The 23,830-nt window shown below is 30.0% G+C and overlaps 1 protein-coding gene across 1 annotated transcript; it reads right to left on the reverse strand.

Moving 5' to 3' along the window:
- Positions 1-9,226: 9,226 nt before the first annotated feature.
- Positions 9,227-11,153, reverse strand: LOC130943535 (AT-hook motif nuclear-localized protein 17-like). Its single transcript, XM_057871452.1, has one exon. The coding sequence runs from the start codon at positions 10,795-10,797 to the stop codon at positions 9,865-9,867; it is 933 nt and encodes a 310-aa protein (XP_057727435.1). The 5' UTR covers positions 10,798-11,153; the 3' UTR covers positions 9,227-9,864.
- Between the last annotated feature and the right edge of the window lie 12,677 nt (positions 11,154-23,830).

The following is a 23,830-nucleotide window of genomic DNA, read 5'->3' on the forward strand; positions in this document are numbered from 1 at the left end:
TAGTTGTTTATTTTTATTTTTGCTCTTAATTCTTGCTCACTTTCTTTTTAAAAACTTGCATTATTTGGTGAGAAGGAGAGGAATTAGAAGTTACTGAAACTTGTTTTTACTTTGTGAAAATTAATTAGATTTTGGTTGCTGAAGTTATTTGTAACTTGACTGAATCTTAGAAAACTTTTATAAAATAGCTACTCATTATCTATTGTTGCTTCCATTTTGTTAGTTTTTGTTTAGTTTCACCCAAATCAAAAGGCAACTTTAACTGTTTCCTATCGGAGTTTATTGGATTTAAATAAATTTCTAATAATAATCATGCTTGTTACATTGTATTTGGTGGTGTTGAAATTTGGTTAGTTTTGAAGTATGATTGTCAATAAAATAATAAGTTTGTTGTTCTTTAATTAGTCATTTTTACTAAGGGTGCATATGATTCGATTCGGTCTAAAGATTCGATCCAGTATCGAACATTTTAAGAATTAATTTTGTGTGATTTCATTGAGTTTAGAATCAGGTAAGAGTCTCAAAAATAGACTCGGTTATTATTTCGGGCCGAGTCCGGATCCGGATCAAGGTAAACTCGACTTCACCCGATCCATGTGCACCCTAAGAAAATTAAAAATATATATATATGTTTTTAAATTATTTTTAATTTTATGTTATATTAATTATAAGCTTATTATTTTATTTTTAATCACACTTGTTGAGTTAGAAAATAGATTAAAGAAGCATCAAATTAGAATTTATGGACAAATTCAAGTTCAAATATGAATATCAACTTTTTAGTAACAACTTTCTTCTTTATAAATAAGTGCATTATAAATAAGTTTCTTTATAAATTATTGTTAAAACTTTAAAGACACGGTTTTCACCTGGTTTAGACTCGGTATAATTGTAACCCAAAAGTATTTAGGTTTCATCGGATTTAGGACCGGATTAGGGTCTAAAAAATAGACCCAGTGCATATTAAAGTTAAATCTGGGTCAACACAAATCCGATTTTACCCGACTCATAAACATCCCTAATTCTTCCACACTCTTTCTTTTGTTCTATACAATTTTTTATTTTGAGAAGTTAATATATGATGATTCTTCTCTTAATAGAGTGTTTTGTTGTAGTTTTTTAAACAATTTGTATAATTGTTACAACAAAAAATAAGTGTTAATATATTTTTTTAATTAAACACAGGATGAGTGTAAAATATTAAGAAAAAAATACAATTATCCAAATGCTTCTAAATCGTAAAATAGTCATCAAATAGAGATTTTGGAGATAGTCAAAGATTATAAAATCAAGATAGAAAAGAGAGGGAAACAACAAGAAAGACAGCATAAGAAAACTCCAAAGAGTGTCGATTATATATGGATTTGAAGTTTGATTTGAAGTGTATTTGATTAAAATATAAACTTAAACTTTGATTTGTATTGTTGAATTTGATTATTTCTTTAGACGTGCTTGATTATAACTAGATTTTGTAATATGATTTGAAGCATATTTGATTATAATCTAATTATATCATGAGTTTCTTGAGTTTGATTATTATTTTGCGCATGTTTGATTATAACCAAAAACAACTAACATCGGTGGCGAGTTGTTCGGCCTCCAGCTAGCGTGGTGGTGACACAAGGATGATGCTGGTTGGTGAAGAGAGAGACTGAGGAAGCAAGGGTCCATAGGAGGTGGCGAGATTTGAAAAAAAAAGGGCGCGTGATGTACAAAATGTGTGGTTAATTTGTATTAGACTTTTATATATATAAAAATACAAAAATACTTATTGGCTGAATTCAGTGGCTGATTTTGGTGTACAAATAACTTTTTTGTTTTAATATTTAAATTTCAGAAATACTGAATAACTAAGCATTTTTTAACCAAGTTTAAACAAGTTAAGTTTACGTACACATGTTTTTTATTTTGTATTCTCATTCTTCCTCTTCCTCCTGTATCTCTTTCTTTTCTTTTTTTTTGTCCTTTTTCTCCTTCTTTTTCCTTGTCTTCCATCATTATTGTAACACCCTAACTTTTAGCACCTCATGATCGTACCAAAAGTAAGGCATTACTAACCTAATTCCTTTTATTATCTATTTAATATTGAGCTTTTACGCGTAAATCTATCGATAGTTTTACTAAAACTATAACTTTTTCAACAAGTACAAACAACACATATTCACATATTTAATATTAATAATACGTTGTAGTATTACATACCAAAAGCAATTACAAAATCTACCCCTCTGAATAAAACTCTAACTAACAAGGCGAGAGGAAAATAAATTCTAACAAAACTTGTAAACATATTCCTCTGTATTCTCACAACTTCGCAATAAACCTTCGCACCTGTAGCTGAAAGGGGTGGAGATAGGGGATAAGAACTGGGGAGTTATTAGCAGGATTGGGGTTAGAAGTTTAGTTTATTTTATATATACTTGGTCAACATTAACAGTCAACAAGGGACAGTCCAATTTAACAATTATAGAACACAGAATTTAAACAGCCATTTAGCACACCCTCAATCATAGAAAACACACTCACAAATAAATATGTGTAAAGAAGTATGATGCATGTCTATCCTTAGTGCAGGTAATGAGCTCATCTGTCGGTTTTGACCCGCTACCGACGTAACTTAGCAACCTTTGTCTGAGTTTGGTTTCCAGTGTCATAACCTCTATAAGCAACCTCTGTCTTACAGGTGCGACTCTCTTGAGCCGATGTATGCAAACATAAACTATGTAAGCAACCTTGGTCTTACAAGTGAGACTCTCTCTGGCCAATGTATGTATCGATAACCTCTATAAGCAACCTCTGTCTTACAGGTGCGACCATCCCCTAGATTGGCCGATGTATCTCTGGAAAGTAAATCTCAGTCATCACACCTCACCAATTTATACTTTATTCTCAACGATATTCCAAGAAAAAATTTACCAAAACATTCCAACTGGCCGTTTATACATAGTCAATCCAAAATCTCAAGCAAACAACAACAATTCAACAATAATTCAATACAAATTCATTTAAACTCAAACAATAATCAACCAAATCAGCATTCACATTTAATTATTATAAAGTTATCAAACCTTACTTCCGTATGAAATTGAAATACTCGAGACTCCGGAGAAGCTTTCTGATCGAACTGTCGAAGAAAAAAACGTCAGAAATTATTTGTGCCTCCTAGAACTTTAATTAGCCAAATTTAAGGAAAAGAAGAGCTATATCACCATCAATTTCTACCAAATAAAAATAACACTAACATGTAGAAAAAAATTCGAACACTTTTAACAGATTACATTTTTTATTAAAATTACCAATCTTAAAAAATTAAAGCCGAAAGACTTACGGTGCCATGGCTTCTCGTTCTCTCTCACTCATACCTCGTTGTTTCTTTTCTTTCTTTTATTTTCTTCAAACCATATATATATATATATATAACCATGTTTCAATTCCTATATATATGCACATGTATATGCCACGTTTTGGCTTTCTTTCTTTTAATTCTCCTAAGGCTTCGGCCAAAAAAAAAATTATATAATAATAATAATATAGTAATAATAATATAGTAATAGTAATAACTATAACAATAATAATATAATAATAGTAATAACAATAATAATAACCATAATAATAATAAAAATTAATTTAAATTTTGTCTATTAAAATAATTTTTAATAAATAATTTAAACTAATAAAATAAATTATAATTAAATTAAATTCAATAATCATAAAATTTTATTTAATTATTTTTGGTAAAATAATTTTTTTAAAAATAAAATTTCAACAAATATAATAACACTTAAATAATTAATTATTTAATTTTTAAAAATTCAGATCTTACAATCATTATCATTATTATTATTATTATCATCATCATCATCATCATTATTTTTTTGTTAATGATACAATAAATCTATTAAAAATAACATTGAAATTTTTTATAAATAATACAAGCAATCTTTAAAGAACTATAAATCTAAAATTTTAACTCACTCAACCAATAAAATATATTTAAATATATTTTTAGAACTAAAAATTACATTAATTTATTGTAAATGACACAGAATTAACTAGACTTCTTATACACACTCAAGTAGTCTAATGATAAGAATTGGTTAAGAAATTTTCTGTATCACAGTTACAAAATTTTGGTGTCAAAATTAAGAAACTTTCTGCATTATAGTTAAAAAATTTTGTGACCATTTTTCTAATAAATTTTATACGATTCAAACTTCTTCTTATTTCATATTTTTATAATTATTCTTGTTTGACCCTCTTAAAAAGAATCTGTGTCACCTAATTAAAATTAAATTTGCTCAAACTAATAAGCATAGTTAAGTCTATTAAACTTGACAATTCTATTGGTTAAACCAAACAAATTCATGAAAACTGTAAATATAATACAAATTCACGCATTAACACTTTGAATAATCAAATAATATATTATTTAGATTTAGATAAAATATTTAAAGTATTTCAATGTTTTTCTCTGAGTGTTACATTAACATACAACAACACAATAATATTAATTAATTTAATTTAATTTACTTTAATTTGCTTATAATCACATATGCACTAACTAAAAATATTTAATATTTTTAAATATTTATAATACTATACATATATATACATCACAAATTTTGTCAATTTAATATAAGAATAATTAATCCACCTTTAGGTGTGACTCTTAAATCTCTTATAACAACAAACACAAAATATAACTTTTTACATTATCATATATATATGACCGCTTTGGTAGTTAACAAATCTATTTCAAATTCACGAAAAAAAATACACTATTAGAACATTCTATTAAAATATTCAAATAATATTTTTTTATTTAAATAAATTTGAACAAATTAAATTTATAAATAATCATAAATTTTATAACTTTGCTCTGATACCACATGTTAGTTTTTAGTTTCTACGATCAATACAAAAATTATTTCTAACAATAATAAATCTTAAAATTGATGATTATCACATCATAAAAGCATAATTCAAAATATACTCGAATCTATATTAGATCTTTTTTGAATTATAGTTGTTCTTTAATATCAGAATTTGTTCCTAATTCAGGAACTTGAAGGTTATGAGTGCCGCTCTATGTTTTTACTGGACATTTAGACATATAATACTCTAATCAATTGAACTATTGGCAGCTTCTCAATATTTGTGGATGTTTTTTCCTTCTTCTTTTCTTTTCGTTTTACTTTTTATATTGATGACACAGAGAAAACCAAAACCTATTCTTTTTTTAGAGATGTTTTTTTTTTGTCACGTCTCTCTTTTGAAAACCATAAATTATGTATTTTTCTGTTCTAAATAGAAAGAGAAAGGATATCCTTTATTTTTATTATTTTAAAACTTCCACTAATTCTATTTCTTTCATTGAGTAATGACCATCATATTTAACTCATTATAATTAGAATTAATTTCATCAATTACATTAACTACATTATTATTTTAATAAAATAACTTACATTAAGGACACGGAACTTGACTTCTCTCTTGAGATCCAGAATCAATCCGCTAATAAAATAATCTAATAGCAATATGTCATCCATACTATAAACTCTAGCAGCCAAATCATAGAAATAATCAAGTAACTTTTTATAGAAGAAGACTATTTTAATTTTAGCAATTCTTCTCCAAAATTCTCAAATTGTTAGGGTCCAAACTGAATTTGAATTGCGGTGAAAAGAGTGAGCCAATCAGATATCTGATCGAGTCGCTTCCAAATTTAAATCCAAGTTAAAATTCTGCCTTCTTTTCTACTAATTAATGGCTCTTTGTGAATGTGTGTCTTTTTTGATCTCTCTATTATAATCCTTTTCTAACCATTTTGTCTTTTTATCTGTATTACTTAAAAGTAATTATGTTTAATCATCTGTGATTTTATATAAATATTATATATCCCTTTATAAGAAAAATTTAGGATATATTTAGTTTTGTATTTTTATTTGTTGATTTTATTTTTAATATTTTTTATTTTTAAAATTTTGTAAAAATGATAAATACAAAAATAAAATTTTATTATTATTTTTTTATTAAATTTTAAATAAAAAATACTAAAAATAAAAATAAAAATACAAACCGAAACGTACGACGCTTACTTTTGTTCATTAAAAACAAATTTTCAAAAATATTATTATTAGTACCATAGTATAATTGTCATGAAATGACTTAGATTTTAGATAGGATTGCCACATTAAAAGGTATTTGAGTGTAGGAAGATTTTACAGCAGAGAAAACAAAGACAGTTTTAAAGAGAGTGGGTAGAGAGATTTAATTTCAAGATGGTCAAAAAAGGAAGCGCAGAACGTTTACATTGGAAGGTGAGTGCAGAGTGCGTGAATTGTGTAGGATCAGATCATATCATTACGTACCTTGGTCCAAATAATCCAATTTGGAATTAATATACACTGTTTCCTAACTATTTTCAATGCATATACTATATTATTGGGATTTTTTTAAATAAATAAAATAAATATTTTATTTAAGAATAATCATTTATAGCGTTTTTACGAATTTATACTTTATTACTTATCTACACGATATGTATAATGTGATTATTTTGTTTACACTATAAACAAGATAAACGATAAGTGATGATATTCATATTATAAATGAGATATATACGATAAAATTTCAGTAGCTATAAAATGATCTGCAATTATTTGTATTCTTCACAAATATTTCACTTTTTCTTTTTTTCTGGTTTTCTTTTAAAAATTAAGAGAAAATATCTAGTGAATAAGTGGTTGTAAGTGTGTATCCCAATTGTCATTTGAGAAAAAGTGACACTAGAGTGATATTTGAGTGTGATAATTCTATTCTGTTGCGCACTCGAAGAGTAAATTTTTTGCCCGAGTTAAATAGTCTAATATTAAGGAGTATTGGTGCTAGCGGGAGTAAAGAGGTTGGAAGAGTTAGGTATAGGTTGCTAGCACCAATGGGAAATAGAATTTTTCAGTTTCGTCTGTTTTGCCTCCATAACAATGAGCATGTGCGTCTCATGTTTGACCTCCATGGGAGAATCATAGCGGAACAAGTACTAGAGTTTTTTGCGGAGATTAGTGATGTTGGTGGTGGTGGATTTGGCCACTCAAATTTGTGCAGGATGACCCACCTCTTTCACCACCACTGGTAAACTGTGCTATCTAGGGGAACACATGGACGTGAATCGTGAGGAGTCCGATGAGGAGTATACTGTTGATAGCAATGATAGTGGTTCTTTTGAAGATGATAAGGAGGAGGAGTTTGTACTAGACTCCGGTCGACGCATTAGTTCGGTATTTTCGACCTACCCCGCAATCAATTCTGGCCTTATCAGTTGTACCCAGTCACTATCATACATTGGATCTGGACGTGATACACGAAAAATTTTCATTTTTCAATATGGGTAGAGACGATTATAACATAGACGGTGGTGTGGAGTTCAGGATTTATAGATTTAAAAGCAGAACAACAGTAATACAAGGTATGAAATATTATAGCATTTGTAAAAGTGTTAAGTACCGAATTATAGAGTTGGATCGATTAAAGTACTATGTGCATTGCAGGTAATTTAAAGCAGGATGTTCTTAAAGTCTTCATATTCCCTCCTAAAATCCTAAAAAAAATTATCTACCAGAATCAAAATTAAAATTAAAAATATAGATTTCACATTAAAGACATTACGAAATGCAATAAATATTTACTAGTTGAATTAATTTAACTAATAAGTTAAATCATACCCATCCATTAACAGTACACTTACTAACAATATATTTTACCATCCAACGTATACTACATTTATAAAAGTACCATAACTATTACTATAACTATATGCTTATTTAACTTAAATATAAAAATAGCAACACTGACCTAGAAGTCGATTGTCCCGGCGATATGTCACGTCGCGTTCAGGCAGTTAATGTCCTTATTCCGTACCATAATTTCCGAGTACCTCAATAATATGAATAAGAATGGGTAGAGGGAGAGAAATTAAGTGAAAATTGTTGGAAAGTGACTTCAAGTCACACTCTAAAAGAGTTCTATATAAAAGTTATTACTTATCTCTTTTACATTGTAAAAGAGATAAGGGTGTGTGCAAATATAATGTTTCATTTATATTATAAACGAGATAAGTAATACAATATAAATTTGTAAAGATACTACAAATTACATATATTCATAAATAAAATATTTATTTTATTTATTTAAAATAATCCAAATTATTGTGCAATACATAAAATGTCTAAATAGTTTGTATAAATGGAAGATGGGAATTTAATGAATTAAAGTTAAACAGTGTTTTAAGGTAATTTACTTTAATAAAATAAATAAAATTTAAAATTACATAAATATTTTAAATTAGAATCAGTTGTATAATTTATTTTAAACATTTCTATATAAATCGAGTCAAATTAGTTTAATTTGTGCTATTTACATATAAATCGAATTAGCTATGATTATCCTAAACAAATTGATTCGATTTATTATTGATATATATATATATATATATATATATATATATATATATATATATATAGTAATTTATATTCATACGTTTAGATTATTTTTTTAATTTTTTATTTTTTATTAGTGTAAAAATACAAATAAATAAGTGTATAAAAATATTTTTTATGGCTAAGACATAAAAATTAAAGTCGTTAATTATACACGATACATTAGACATTTTATAATTTTTAAAGGTTTATAAGTCTAAATACTTTAATACTCTTGAAGTAATTACGGTTTAATTGCGCTCTTTTGTTAAAACAAAATGACACATATTTCAAGTTCTCAATACAAAGGAAATGCATCTAAAGAGGTGCATAAAAAATGTTAGAAAACAATGAAAAAATATTTTTATATAAGAATAATGATTGAAAATCGTTAAATTATGACATATTTAAGTATTTGACTAGTACTAAATAATTCATATCGTAAGCGTTTAAAAAAATATTAATTTAATCTTAAGTATTGTTTATTCAATTGGAATGATAATAAAAACAAATGCCATCCTTAGATCCCACCGCGAAGCAAAAAAGTCTGATGCAAATCACCGTACAATGAGAGAACAAGTGTTCAATTTGGAGTTCATATTTTCTCTCTCTCTCTCTCCCCTTTAATTGTGTATCAGAGGGGACAAAAGAAAGTACCAATATTCAGACCGAAAGTCATAAATGAGATCCAGAAATAAAAGCACGCCACAAGACCAGCCCTATCTATTGCACAACAACGTACTCACTACTCATTCAACAATTTCATTCAGTTTTGAGTGTGCGGTGGTAATGTAAAGGAAGTGGAACGCACAACCCTAGCCACGTTCTCTTACTGCCAATGCCAATCCAATTCTCTTTTATCCAAATCAAGAAACCAAGCCTCTATCACCCATCATCACTACTCAAAAAACAAAAAAAAGAAAAGAAAAGAAAAGAAAAGATAATAACGTCAACTCAAGCCACCCCATCCATCATTCACAGCAACAGCAGAAGCAGCAGCGTTATCGTCATCCAATAACTCGCACAGTGCGCTCTTCACTCACTCTCTTCAGACCCAAACTTCAAAGCTCCCTTTCCCGGTTTTAATTAAAAACACTAATCAAATATTACGCCTTCGGTTTCTCAAAAATCTTTTTAATTAAATCATACATTATTATATAATGGGAAAGATCATCAGAAAATAAACAAAATATAAAACAAAGGAAAAGAGGAACTAGTAACTAGTAATAATAAACAGTTATAATAACCACTACTACTAATGTTTCTGTTCACAACATGAACATGCTAATACTCAACATTAGAACTAATAAATATATCTAAATCAAAATTAAAACGCATCAAAACAAAACGAAGTCAAAGACACAAGAGATTAACAAACTCATGATGATGATCAATAAGGAGGTGGTGGCGCCCTTGCCGTCGGAGTCCATATCACATCGGAAGACGCTGCCGCCGGCAAGTGATGATGAACGCCGCTATACATCGACATCCCACACGAATCCACCGCCTGACCATGCCCGCTCTCACCACCACCACCAGAAACCGCCGGAGACTGACCGTCCCCGCCGGAAACATCGTTCCGAGCATCCTCCTCCGGCGGCAGCCTATGAAACGAAGGATTGTTGAACGAAGCCGCCACAACAAACACCGTGGCGGCAGCCATAAGTCCTCCGGCGACGTGTCCTCCGACGATCTGCCCCTGCGGTCCGGCAAGCGAGATGGCGAAGGCGGTAGGAACCGCGGGCGACGGCTGCGGAAGAAACGTGGCGGAAACAGATAAGATATCGAATCGGCCGTGAAACGTAACGGTGGCTCCGGGAGCTGCTCCGGGCTGACGGAGAGTGACGTTAGCAACGGTTCCGGATCCAGTAAGGACGCAAATCCCCATGTTCCTCCTCCGACTGAACCTGGCTAACGCTTCAACGACGTCGTTTCCGCTGGAAACTTCTAGAATGTACGGACTCATGGCGGGCTCGGGCTCACGCGTTATGATCACTGGCGGTTTAGGCTTGTTCTTGGAGCCCGGCGGGCGACCTCTTGGCCTCCTCACAACCTCTATGGTTGCTCCGTCGCCGGAGGAGTTCGGCTTCTGAGAAGTGGCGGCGCCGCCTACACCGCCTCCACCATGGCTATCTTCTTCCGGCGCCGCAGAAGCTTGGCATTGATCCCTTGAGAAGTGTTGGAATGGATTATGAAGAGAAAATGGATGCTGTTGATGTTGATGTTGATGTTGATGTGGTGGTGATTGGTGGTGAAGCTTTGAGAACATGTTTGGTGGTTCACTCTTTGGAGGGTGGTGGTGTTCTACATATTCTCCTTTCATCTTTTTCTTTTCTTTTTTCTTTTTTTTTTTTTTTAATTTCTTGATTTACCACCTTATCTTAATATCTATCTCTGAAAGATTTTTTTATTTTAGCTCCAATCCCAAGTGTATGATTGGTGGGGGATAAGTTTAGAATTTGGAGAAGAGTGTAATAATAAAAAAAAGAGGGGAGGGTAGTAGGGACCAAAGAGTGGGAGAGGATTTGGGAGGTGAAAGAAAGAAAGAAAGAAAGGAGAAGAGGGTGTTTGGAATTGTTTATTATTGGTATATAATGAGAGAATGGGGGGAGAAAGAAGAGTAAAGACTAATGGCGCCGCTGGTTGGAAGAAAGTGGGTCCAGTCCAGAGTGAAGACATGAGACAGAGAGATATGTATGTATGTATTTGGGCATTGCTTGCTTCAAAGTTCAAACCTTACTTCCATTTTCATTCCACCGCCTTCATATCTCTTTCTTCCTTCCTTCCTCCTTCTTTTCATCTAGACAAAAAAGGAGTTTACTCTTCTTCTAGAATCAACACTGTTTTAATAGTCATGACTTTTACATTTTTTAATTTTGAGTGCAATTAAAGTTTTACCTACACAAATAATCGTTTTTTTATCATGCTAGTAAAAATAATTAATTTTTTAAATTTAATATTTAAACAAATTTTTTTATACTCACGTTATATTAAAATAAAATTACTATTTTAATAGTGATGACTTTTAGATTTTTTATTTTAGAATTTAATTTTGAGTGTAATTAAAGTTTTGTCTATATTAGTAAAAATAGTTAATTTTTAAATTTATTATTAAAAGTTTGTTTAAATATATAAATTTAATTGAATAATTATCTAAAATATTTATGCTAACGTTATATTAAAATAAATTCATTATTTTACAGTATAAAATTAGAAATAATATCTATACTATATATCATTTATACTGTATTTAATAAAAATATTAGAAGAATTAATGTTTAATTTTTTAAAATATTTTTTATTGTATATAATTCATAAAAAATTATTATTTTTAAAGTTTGAATCTAAAATTTTTTAGTTAAATTATAAATTATTTATTATTTCAATTAATTTAATTTTTATTATTTTTATATACCACTAATAAATAAAAGAGTGAATAATACACTAGTATCAATAATGTTATATGAATGCTAAAACATGATTATTTTTCATATAGCATTATTGATAATACATGAAATACTGACATAGATGAATACGAACATAATTTGAGAATATAAGATAGAAATGGTATTAATATCTGTTATCAATAATATTATTCAAACAATTAGTATTAGTATTTTTAATTTTATCAACACTAAATTGAATAATTTGTATTTGAAATATCAATAAAATAAGGAGAAAAATGATTAGCTACATATGACAAGTGTTGAACAAGATAATAATAGTGATAAATATGGATAGTATTATTATATATAAAATTTTAAATAAAAGAAAATAAAATATTAAACCATTCTTTCACTTTAATTCATGACAATAATAAAAAAGTCTCGCTCACGACCCACAAATTTAATCCAACAAATATACAAATTCAATTATAATTATACCATGACGTGAATGGTAAATGATGATGATAAGGACTGGTTTTGGGTTATGGGGGATGATGATGCCATTTTTTCTTATTATCTATAAATTCAAATATTTTAGGTGCATTTTGTTTTGTTTTGACGTGACGATCTTCCCTTCCTTATTGCTTCCTCCGCTACACGTTGTCACGCAAATTCAAACCATTAATCATTTCGTTTAGGTCAAAATAGTGCCGTTTTTAGTGATTGTGCTTATTATTTAACGGTACTGTTTCACTTTGTTTAGTATGTAATCTCGATTTAGCTTAGTGCTTATCACTACCAAATTCTTCATTTAGCTAAGTTCTTAATTTAATTAAAGGTGATAATCACGCTACAATAAGATGAGAAGACATTGAATTGGAATTAAGACAAGTCAAACTAGTATTTAAATGAAACGGAATAATATTAGTCATGATAGAGCTTTTTGATGTACCTTTTTTAACATTATTATTACTTCTTACTTATACTAATATTTTTCAATGTATCATTCATTTCAAATTAAATAATTACTCCCTCAATCTACCAATAGCATGCTTTGAAACGAGGGGGTGGTCAAGATTTGACCCAAATATTTAATTTGTCATTTAAAATTAAGATATATATTTTTTAGTAAAATTAATGATAAAAAATTATATTTTTATGTTTTAATTAATATTTTATATTATAAAATGTTACTTTTTTTTTTGAAAAATGATTTATTTTAGTGTAACTATTATATAACATTTATTAAATATATTTTTAAATTTAAAATTTATTAAGTTGTTATCCAAAATTATATACGTTAATCATACATCAAATCAATATATATGCATTTACTTCATTTTTCTCAAATTAATTTTAAATAGGATTTGGATATTAAAAAAGAGATGCCGGATGTAGTTGCATTCCTGATTGAATGAATAATGCCACATATTCAAATTTTTTGTTAATTAAATTTAATCAAATTAATTTAGTATAACAAAAATCAATTATGATTAGTATTATTCTAAATCTTATTATTTAATTTAATTAAATTTAGTTCATAAAAAAATTTAAATATATAACATTACTTTAATTAAATTATGCAAAAAAAAGTATTAACATCATAATAAAAGAAGACAGAAAAATTGACGAGTCAATTAACTAAAAATAATTTTGTAAATATCTTTTGTCCTCTGGTATGTTTAAGTTTAGAATTGAGGGTTTATAAATCCGTTATATGATGTATATGTGCACATAAAAATTAACTTTTAAACTAATTATTTATATAAAATATATATTAAATAGTACATATATTTATATACAAATATCATATATATAATACATATATTTATATAGTGACTAATTTATTTTTCCACACAAATTTTTGTTTGTAAACATAGTGAGTATTTTGAATAAGAATAATTATCAGATACTTTTGGTATAAATTACAACTCTTATACTGTATTAATCGAATGACAAATCATTAATGAGTAATTATAATAAAATTATTTTAGTCTATGTAATATAAATTCATTAAAAGAAATATATATATTTTTTTTAATTTTACTTTCAAAGTACCTAATAATAATTCGAGTAACATAGACTTTTTTTAAAATGATCTATTTACTAATCTTTACTTGCTTTACATAATGCTGTAGAAGTTAGTGTTCTTCGTATGTTTTATTTATTTTAATGATTTTATCAATTAATTAATTATGTTACATATACATAATAAATTATTCAATTATATAAAATACATATTTAAAATATAAATAATATATGTATTTATATACATAAATATGATAATTAATTTAATAGTTAATTTTTTAATATACACCAACTATTTTTATTAAAGGACAATGGTGGTTAAGATTTTTAAAATTTTACATTGTTGTTTCAATGAAACTTATTATCGCTAGTAATATCTTAATAAGTTTTCTAATTACTTGTTATTAAAATTCTAATTTACATTAATATAAAATCTTATCTTAATATTTTTTGTTAAACACAAAATTATGTTACTTCATACTAAGAGTGTGTTGATGAGTTGGAAGGGAAGGAAAGGAAAGTTAAGCATATATAGGATTAAGATTTTTTAAACCTTTTAATTTTTTATTGTTCACAAATTTTAAATTAAAAATATAATTTATACACTAAAATCAGTTATTAAAATTAATTACCAATGTATAAATATATATATGTAGTTTAATTTATTTTTAATATGTATTTATATTTTAACATATCTTTTATACTAGTAATTAACTTTAGTAATTAATTTTAGTGTATACGTAACATAATCAATTTTAAATAAGCATGCAAGAAGGAAGGGTTTAGAAAGTTTAATATATGTCTTACTAATTTTATACTTTACTAAAATATTAAAATAAACACTAAATAATAATATGATAATTTATTAAGAATATCTTTCAAAAATAATTTATCAAAAAAATAATTTAAATTTAAATCACACAAAACTCTTGAATTAAAATATCTTAAAAATAAAAATTTTGAAATTAAAGATTTTAAAAGGTTCATACACCATTTTATTAAAAGAGATTTATATAGATAATCAATTGTGTCACATCAACAAAATATTTTTAGTAAATGCATTAATGTTATTTGGTGATCGTATAAAACTCTTTACACAATGTGTGTATCGAAATTAAACGCGTCTTTAATTTAAAAATTAACTCGTTTCTTGTTTTTATGGCTGTATAATACTCTTTACACAATTTGTGTATCGAAATTAAATGTTTGGCAAAAATCTCCAATCTAAACATTAACTCTTTTCCTGTTTTTATGGTCGTATAATACTCTTGACGTGATTTATGCATAGAAATACAAGTAAAACGTGTGGAGGTTAGCATTTATTGTTTGAGTAAAAAATGCCGAGTAATTGGCAATAAAAGAAGTCGAATTGTGGTCCAATGACTACAACATTTAGCAGTGATAAAAGGGTCGAATTTGTCGGGTCAAACCGTTAAAAAAGATGAGTCAGGATGATATTTTGAACCTTTTAAATTTTAAAACTACACCACCAAAACCGCGGGTCAAGACGGAACGGGATGGACTACCCGGTGAGCTATCATCCTTTTTCTTAAGATATTTTTGTAAATTTAAAAATTATATAAATACTTAAATAAAAAATTAGGATTTTTCATAAACCCTAAACACTAACAGCAAACACACTCACACATGCCACCCACATCTCACCTAACCCTTCTCTAACCCTGAGCTTCAGTTCAGCTCCCTCCTTAACTCCTCACTGTTCTAGTGTTCTCTGAGCTCCCTGCGTCTGCGGCGTTGTCTCCTCCCTCATCAGTTTTCGATCTCGCGGCATATCCATCACACAGTTTGCGGCAGCACTGTGTCTCATCCTTGCTCTGCGCTGTGTCTTCAGTCTGGCGGCGTATCCGTCTCGTTATCAGTCTCCCAGGCCACGTCGTTTATTCCTGTCTCATCCTGTCAGTCATCACAAAATTGGAGTCCGGTGGCGCTGTGTCTCGTCTCACATTTACTCTATCTTTCGCTCCTCCTCTGCCTCTCGGCAGTTCTGTGTCCCTCGGACTCCCAGCGACACTACTCTCTCCTCCTCTACCTCTCGGCGACATGTGTGGATTATGTATTTGTTTTATTATTGATATGTTTGAGACTTTGAGACTTATTATTTATTAAATTATTTTTATTATGGTTAATTTTATATCAACAAAATTATTATGGTTAATTAAAATTTTTTATGAATTAATAATTAATTTAAGATGTTACTTTATATATTAAAAATTAATTGGATGAAATAATTTTATCATAAAATAAAATAATCGTTAGTATGTCAAATTGAACTTTATTATAAAAAAAAAGATTTGTTAAAAAATATTTAAAAAAAAAAGAGGCAGGCCAGTCCGCCCTTTGATGGGGAGGGGTAGCAAGTTGAATTCATATTAATTTAGTGGGGGCAGGCCGACCCGTCCTATATTTAGGCAGATTTTGGTGGGGTAGGACGGGATGGGGCGGGTCAGTAAATGCATTAATATTATTTGATGTTTCTGATTGTTATTTTCTTAGGATTTTTTTTCTAAATTTGTTCTCGATTATAATTTTTTATCTAATTATTTGATTTCACTTTTTTTTGACATATTTCTGCAGTTTGGTAAGTAGAATTCTTTTAATTTTGTTGTTTTATTATCTTTTTTAGTTTTATTCTGTCGCAGCATTGAAGCAGCTTGTGCTGCTCATCCTACTATTGATGTGTTCATCAATTTTGCATCATTGAAAAAGTAAGTAGTGTTATGATTTTGAAATTTCAACATATAAAATAGTATTGTGTGATTATGTCATTCTGATTTCGGTAGTTAGGGTTTATGATTTGTTACTTTAGGATTTAAGCTTTATATTCATTGTTGCCGGTGTTGTCAAATTGAATTGGATTTAAGCTTTATAGCGTATCTGGATGACTGTATTTCTGTCTCTCTGGTCTCTCTGGTCTCTCTGACTCACTGTTGCTCTTCTCCTCCCCTTCGCTGCTAGTTTAGGTAAGGACCTCCCCTTTATCCTCTTCATTTCAATGTTTAATATCTTGTATTTGTATTATATTATTTTTTGTTTTGTTCTGAATATGCTTGTGATGTACTATTCATAATTCTGCTGAGATTGATTTATAAATCTAATTTGTGATATTTATTTTGTATTAAATTTTTGTTCAAAGTTATTAAGTTATTAGTCTGTATGATTGAATATTTTCTGCTACATTGAATTGAATTTATTCATTGAATTTTTTTGTTGAACTTTGCTTGTTATGTATCTTATTTTGGATTGATTAAAATAAATGATAGAATTTTTATTGTTGTTAAAATTTGTTGTTGTTGTTAAATATTCATTCAATTAAAACGAGAAAAAAGGAACTAAAAGAAAAAGAAGTTAGTGTATTTCTTGTTGGCCTATTGCAGCTGTGATGAGACGATCGTTTTATTGTTTACATGAATATTGCTTTGGTGAATGGTGATGATTGAAATTAATCCTTATATGTTTTATTAATCATGAACTACAATGGTGAATTTTTGTTATTGAATTGAGTTCAATTGTTGAATTTTTGTTCTTATACTTTGTCTATTTCTTATCTTGATGATAATGAGTTTGAAAAATTTCTCCTAGGGCCTTCTCCTCCTGTTGATAATGAAGATGGTAATGCAGAAGCTTGTAAAATTCGTGAAGATTTTATGATTGATGAAGAATAGAGTGACTATTAAATGACTTGTTTAGACTTTAGTTAATTAGTTGTTCATTATAGTAGTTTGGTTAGTTTATTTGCTACTTAAATTTATTTTAGTTGCGTATAAACTTGTGAGTTGTGAATTTGTGTTTTAATTTGAGTTGTGAATTTGTGTTATGAGTTGTGACTTTTGACTTGTTATAGTATATATTAGTTATAGTCCTATGGATAATTTAGTTTATTTGAGATTTATTTCAATATTTATGAAATTAATTTTTACTATAAAAAATTCATAATTTTTATATTTTACAAGTTATATTACATTCCGTCTTATGATTCAACGAATTACTATTTAAATTAGCTTAGCGAATCGAGGTAAAAGTTAGAGTTCACTATCTTGAATATATAAATTAATTAAAAAATAAAACAAATTGACAAACTATGTGTGTAATTTACTAATTTATATTAAAAATTTGTTATAAAATAAATATTGTGCTTTTGTAACTAAAAGAATGAAAAATATTACAAAATCAAGTTATATTTTGTAACAAAATTTTATAAGAGAAAAAATTATATTGTTACGAAAAATATTTTAAAGGTAAAAATTGTTACTACTTTTGTAACAAATTTTGATTTTGTATTAAAAAAATTTGTTACAAAATTTATTTTGTATTGTAACAGTTTTATTTTTTGTTATATTTTTTTTTGTAACGGCATATACTGCAACAACAATTTTTTTTGGCTATAAATTCCTTTCGTTTCAAAATTCAGATTTTTTGTAATAACTTTTTTTTACAAATATTATTTTTTTTATAATGTTACTCGTTTGCTTAAATAAATGTTTAGGGTTCGAATTGTGCCTTGTGCATGCAATAACGTATTGACCAGTGTTAGATCTTTAAATAGAGTTCAGATTTACAATAAATTTATCATTGCTCTGTCGGATTTAGAGATACCATAGACAACAAAATAAAGAAACAAGTAAAAGTGGTCGAGGCCTTGGTGTAGTGACAATTTATATATCCGAGTTCGAAACTTAGTTGAAATCAAGTAATGGATAGTAGCCCATAAAAATATTGTATGTACGAGTATGAATGCACGTGTGTTCTTGATGTTGTAATACCTAGAGTTGGAAGCAGTTTAAATTATCAAAAAAAAGTAAAAAAAAAACTTTCTAAAACACAAATAATGTATAATTTTATTGTTGATTTAAGTATTGGAATATGTTTTGTTCTAGTGTGTTTTGTAGATAAGTGACCTAAGAAGTTTTTCAATAGAGCATAGTATCTAAGAGATCTTGATGGGTCATGAGTTATGGTATAATTTAAAAAGATATTTCATCTTTCTTGAAGTGAAACTCGAAATAATACTTTGGCTATCTTTCTAAACCCAAATAAGAACAAGCACATAACAAAAGTTAATATCAATCATTTAAGCATGATAAATAGAATTGACGACCAATAAAAAAAAAACAGGATTATATTGAATAATTTTACTTTTACTTCCAATTATGTTAATTACTATATTTTAGATACTATTTTATCACTAATATTTTTTTAACAACCAATAACACGCCTTCTCCTTATTTTATTAATTAAAAATTAATTAAAAATATAAATTAATTACTAACCATTATTATATTTTTGAAAAAAGGACAAATCGATTTCTGACATTTTGGTTTATAGATATTTAGTTATTGAGGATTTAAAAATACATTTAAATTTTTGACCTCTTCAAAATCTGGACACATTGATCTCTAAGTCTAATTAGTTTTATTTTAAAAATTCTCCCCATATATGTAATCGTATCAATCAGATCAGTATAATGAGAGTCACGCTTGATTTTTTCATTAGGTCTGACAAACCTAAGTGAACATGAGGGATCGATATGTCCAAATTAAAAAAAAATCAGTGACTTAAATGTATTTTCAAATTTTTGAAGACTTAAATATTCGCAAATCAAAAAGTCAGTGACTCATTTGTCCTTTTCTTTATATTTTTATACAAATATCATAAGCGTTAACGTATAAACTATCATCAAAACTATCGAAAATAAATCGAATTTGAAAAAATAACTCGAAATTTAAGTACTCCATGCATGCTTTTATCGTAACAATTTAATTGACTACAATAATAATCACTTTAGTCAGGGAATTTCAAAGAGTTTAATTAATTAAGTAATAAAAAAAGAATAATGATGAATGACACACCTAACAGGGGCGGAGCTACATACTGGGAAAGGGGGGCAACGGCCCCCCCTAATTTTAATTTTTTACATGTAAATTATATGTAAATTTCAGTTTAGCCCCCCTAAAAAATTTATTTTAATATTATTTTATTGTGTAAATAATTTTAGCCCCCCTCTAATATTTTTTCTAGCTCCGCCCCTGACACCTAATAATCACGAAAAGGTTGTGGGGGGCATGTAGATGGACCCCAAAAACATGTCGATCAATTTGAACATCTCACCAATTTTATTTTTAACACACATGGCTAATTGTAGGTGCAATCACTGGCCAACTAAAGTTTTATAGCCTTTCTTTGTAATTGCATTGCTTCTAAGCATAGACTTGTCTCAATTTGATTCGAATTTGATAAATTATTCAAATCACTCATCAATCCAAAGTCAAAAGGAAGCTTCCTTTTCTCACTCAAATTGAAGTGTTCAAGGCAGTTAGGTCTCATATTTATATCCAAATTATTCATACAACAATAGACATAGTAGTAGTATTTCAACGTAGCTATAATCACGTTACTTTGAGTTGACATTTAATCTATATATATATTGAATAGATCAATTCCCTTTAGATAAAAGATAAAAGGTGAATGCTATGGTGCCTATAATGTGGTGCCTATTTACTAAAAAAGGTTAAAAGTTATTATTTTATTTAAAAGATATAAAAATAAATAATTTTTAAAAAATCAAAATTTACTACAAAAAATAAGTTAGGCAACATTTAGACAAAACCTCATAGGAACCATAGAATTGGCCTAGATAAAAATTGACGTTCTATTTAGGGTTAAATATAATTTTGGTGTCTAGAGAAGTATAGGTTAAAAATTTTTTTTCATCTCTAATATTTTTTTATATACAATGTTAGAGAATCATTAGAATCAATTTTAGATCAATTAGTATCGTCTATATTTATATAGTATATCTGTATATTAGTTGTAGGATTCTATGTCTTTATTACTCTGATTCATTTAGCATCTATAAATATCCATTGTACATTGTACCTTTCAACACACTGAATAATACACTTTTCAGATTACTCTCTCAGTCTCTTGTTTCTAACATGGTATCAAGAGCTTAGGTTCTTCTTTTTTTTTTTTTCAATGAAAATTTGTTCATAGTCCTTTGTTTTTTCCTCTTCCGGCAGTGTTCTTTGGTCTCTCTTTTGCTCATTTTTTCGACGTTTTGGTTCGTCACCGCCTTTACCACCGCCTTCGTCTCGTCATTGCGAGTTCAACGAGTCTAGTCTCGTCACCGAAAACCACTTCACGCGCTGCCACGGCCCGTTTGAAGGTCACCGTCCGTTTGTTTCCGAGCAATACTTCATGCTCAATTTTCAACTCCTTCCTGACGCTTTGGTTCGTCACCGCCGTCACCGTCGTCTTCTACTCGTTGTAACGTTTTCAACGTCACCAAAATCACCGCCAGACATCGTCGGACGCGCTGCCACGCGCCGCTTGAAGTTGCCTGTCCGGTTGCAGGCATCTCCTTCCAGAAGCATCCGTCACCGTTGGATCAGCACCCCGATCAACGGCTCAGCAACGCGCCACATGTCATTCAGAAGAGAGACGGACCGTGGTCGACCCGCGCGCCCGACCCGACCCGATTCGCCAACCAGCATGCCACCTCACGCCCAGTCAACCGTTGACGTGTCTTGCAACTCCAATCACTCCGTGCCACGTGTCATTGCCTGTTGACGTGGCTGCTAACGTGACATCTGACGTGGCTGCTGACGTGGCAGATAGTGGGACCCTCCCTAAGATTTTTTGGTGAGCTCTTTCCGATTCTGCACTCCGATTTCTTATTTTCTGCTCTGAAATTGCCATTTTCTCTCCTCTCTTTGATTTTTGTGACTACTATCATGGAAAAACAGATGTTTTTGCTGCCACCGACATAAAGGGTAAATTCTGTCGAAACTGTAACTGTTCTGGGTACCTCTTTCCCGACTGTCCTTCTGTTGAATGTTGCACATGCCACCAGAAAGGTCATATTAGCTACCATTGTTCACAACTGTTCTGTCATTACTGCAAACTCTCGGGATATTTAGTCACTGTCTGTCCTACTCGCCCACCACGTCCTGATCCACTCAACTTGTCTCCTGTCTCTCTATCTAATATTGCATCTCTTCTTCAGCGTCTTCTCTTTATTTCTGGTAATACCCCTGCTACTTTTTCGACCCTTCAGGTAATTCTAAATGGTACTTTGACTCGGGATGCTTTAATCACATGTCTCCGTTGCGTAATATTTTCTCGTCCATGTCTACCACTACAAATGGACCTTCTGTCAATACTGCAAATGGCTCCCTCTTGCACGTCATACACAAGGGTTCTATATCCCAGTCAACTCTTAATCTTCCTGATACTTATTATATTCCTAAATTAAACTTCAATCTTATTTCTGTTGATCAACTTGTTGATCTGGGTTTTGAAGTGACTTTTTCCGTTTCTAGTTGTCGTGTACAGGATCCTCGGACGTGACAAATCATCGGGACTGGACGTAAGGTCGGAAGGTTGTTTGAACTCGAGAAACTTCATATTCCTTCTATACCAAATCTTTGTGCTGCTTCTTCTCCCTCTACCCTCCACTTATGGCATCAACATCTTGCCCACACATCCTTAGGAAAACTGCGTTCTCTTGTGTCTCAGGGTGTTTTAGATCAGGTTTCAAATGAATCTTTTGATTGTATTTTTTGCTAAACTGCCAAACAACCTACTTTATCTTTTCACAATAATTCATCTCTTGCTTGCTCTCCTTTTGATCTCATTCACTCTGATGTTTGGGGCCCCGCTCCCACTGCCTCTATGGGTGGAGCTCGATACTACTTTGTCGTTTTCATTGATGATTATTCTCGTTTTACTTGGGTTTATTTGATGACTAATCGCCATGAGTTACCTCAGATGTATATCAACTTTGCTACTATGATTAAAACTCAGTTTTCCAAGGTCATTAAGATTTTCCGACGTGATAATGCTATGGAATACCGTGATTCCAAACTCTTAGCCTTTCTTGCAGAACAGGATACTTTGTCTGAGTTTTCTTGTCCTGGTACATCTCAACAAAATGGTAGAGATGAACGCAAACACCGTCACATTCTTGACTCCGTCCGTGCAATGCTCCTTTCTTCTTTGTGTCCTGAGCGTACTTGGGGTGAAGCTGTTCTTACTACTGTTCATGTTATCGATAGACTCCCTTCTTCTGTTCTTGGTAATGTTACTCCCTTTGAGCGTCTTTATCATACCTCCCCAGATTATAGTTCTCTTCGAATTTTTGGTTGTGTATGTTTTGTTCTCCTCCAGGCTCATGAACATAGTAAACTTGAACTTCGGGCTCGTATGTGTTGTTTCCTTGGTTATGGCACTGAACACAAGGGTTATCATTTTTGGGATCCTCTCTCTAAACGTATTCGTATATCTCATCATGTTGTCTTCTGGGAGCACTACATGTTTTCTCAGTTCTCATCCTTTGAGTCCATTCCTACTACTCAGTCACCTTTGTTTACTAACCCCAATGTTGATCTTTTTCCTAGTGATGATTCTACAGATTCTATCTCGAGTGACCCTCTACAGCCTCCTGTTCTTCCGCCTTCCCCATCTCCCGATGATTCCAGACCGGACGATGATCCTGCTCCTACCGTCATGCCTCATCTTCCTGCTCGCTCTTCTAGGGTAAGGAATCCACCTCCTCATCTTCTTGATTACCATTGCTTTTCTACTATCCTTCATCAACATGAACCAAAGTCATTCAGAGAAGCCTCCTCAAACCCAAATTGGCAACAAGCAATGCAGAAAGAAATACAGGCACTTGAAAAAGCACACACTTGGAATTTGGTTGATCCTCCTTTTGATCAGGAAGTTGTGGGTAGTAGATGGGTATACAAGATCAAGACTCACTCTGATGGCTCTATTGACCGTTATAAGGCCCGCTTGGTTGCTCAAGGTTGTACGCAAGAGTATGGTATTTATTATGAAGAGATTTTTGCTCCTGTCGCTCGTCTTACATCTGTTAGAGCTCTTCTTACCATTGCCGCAGTTAAAAAATGATCTCTGAGTCAG

The sequence above is a fragment of the Arachis stenosperma genome, chromosome 8, assembly GCF_014773155.1.
Source record: "Arachis stenosperma cultivar V10309 chromosome 8, arast.V10309.gnm1.PFL2, whole genome shotgun sequence".
Classification (NCBI taxonomy): domain Eukaryota; kingdom Viridiplantae; phylum Streptophyta; class Magnoliopsida; order Fabales; family Fabaceae; genus Arachis; species Arachis stenosperma.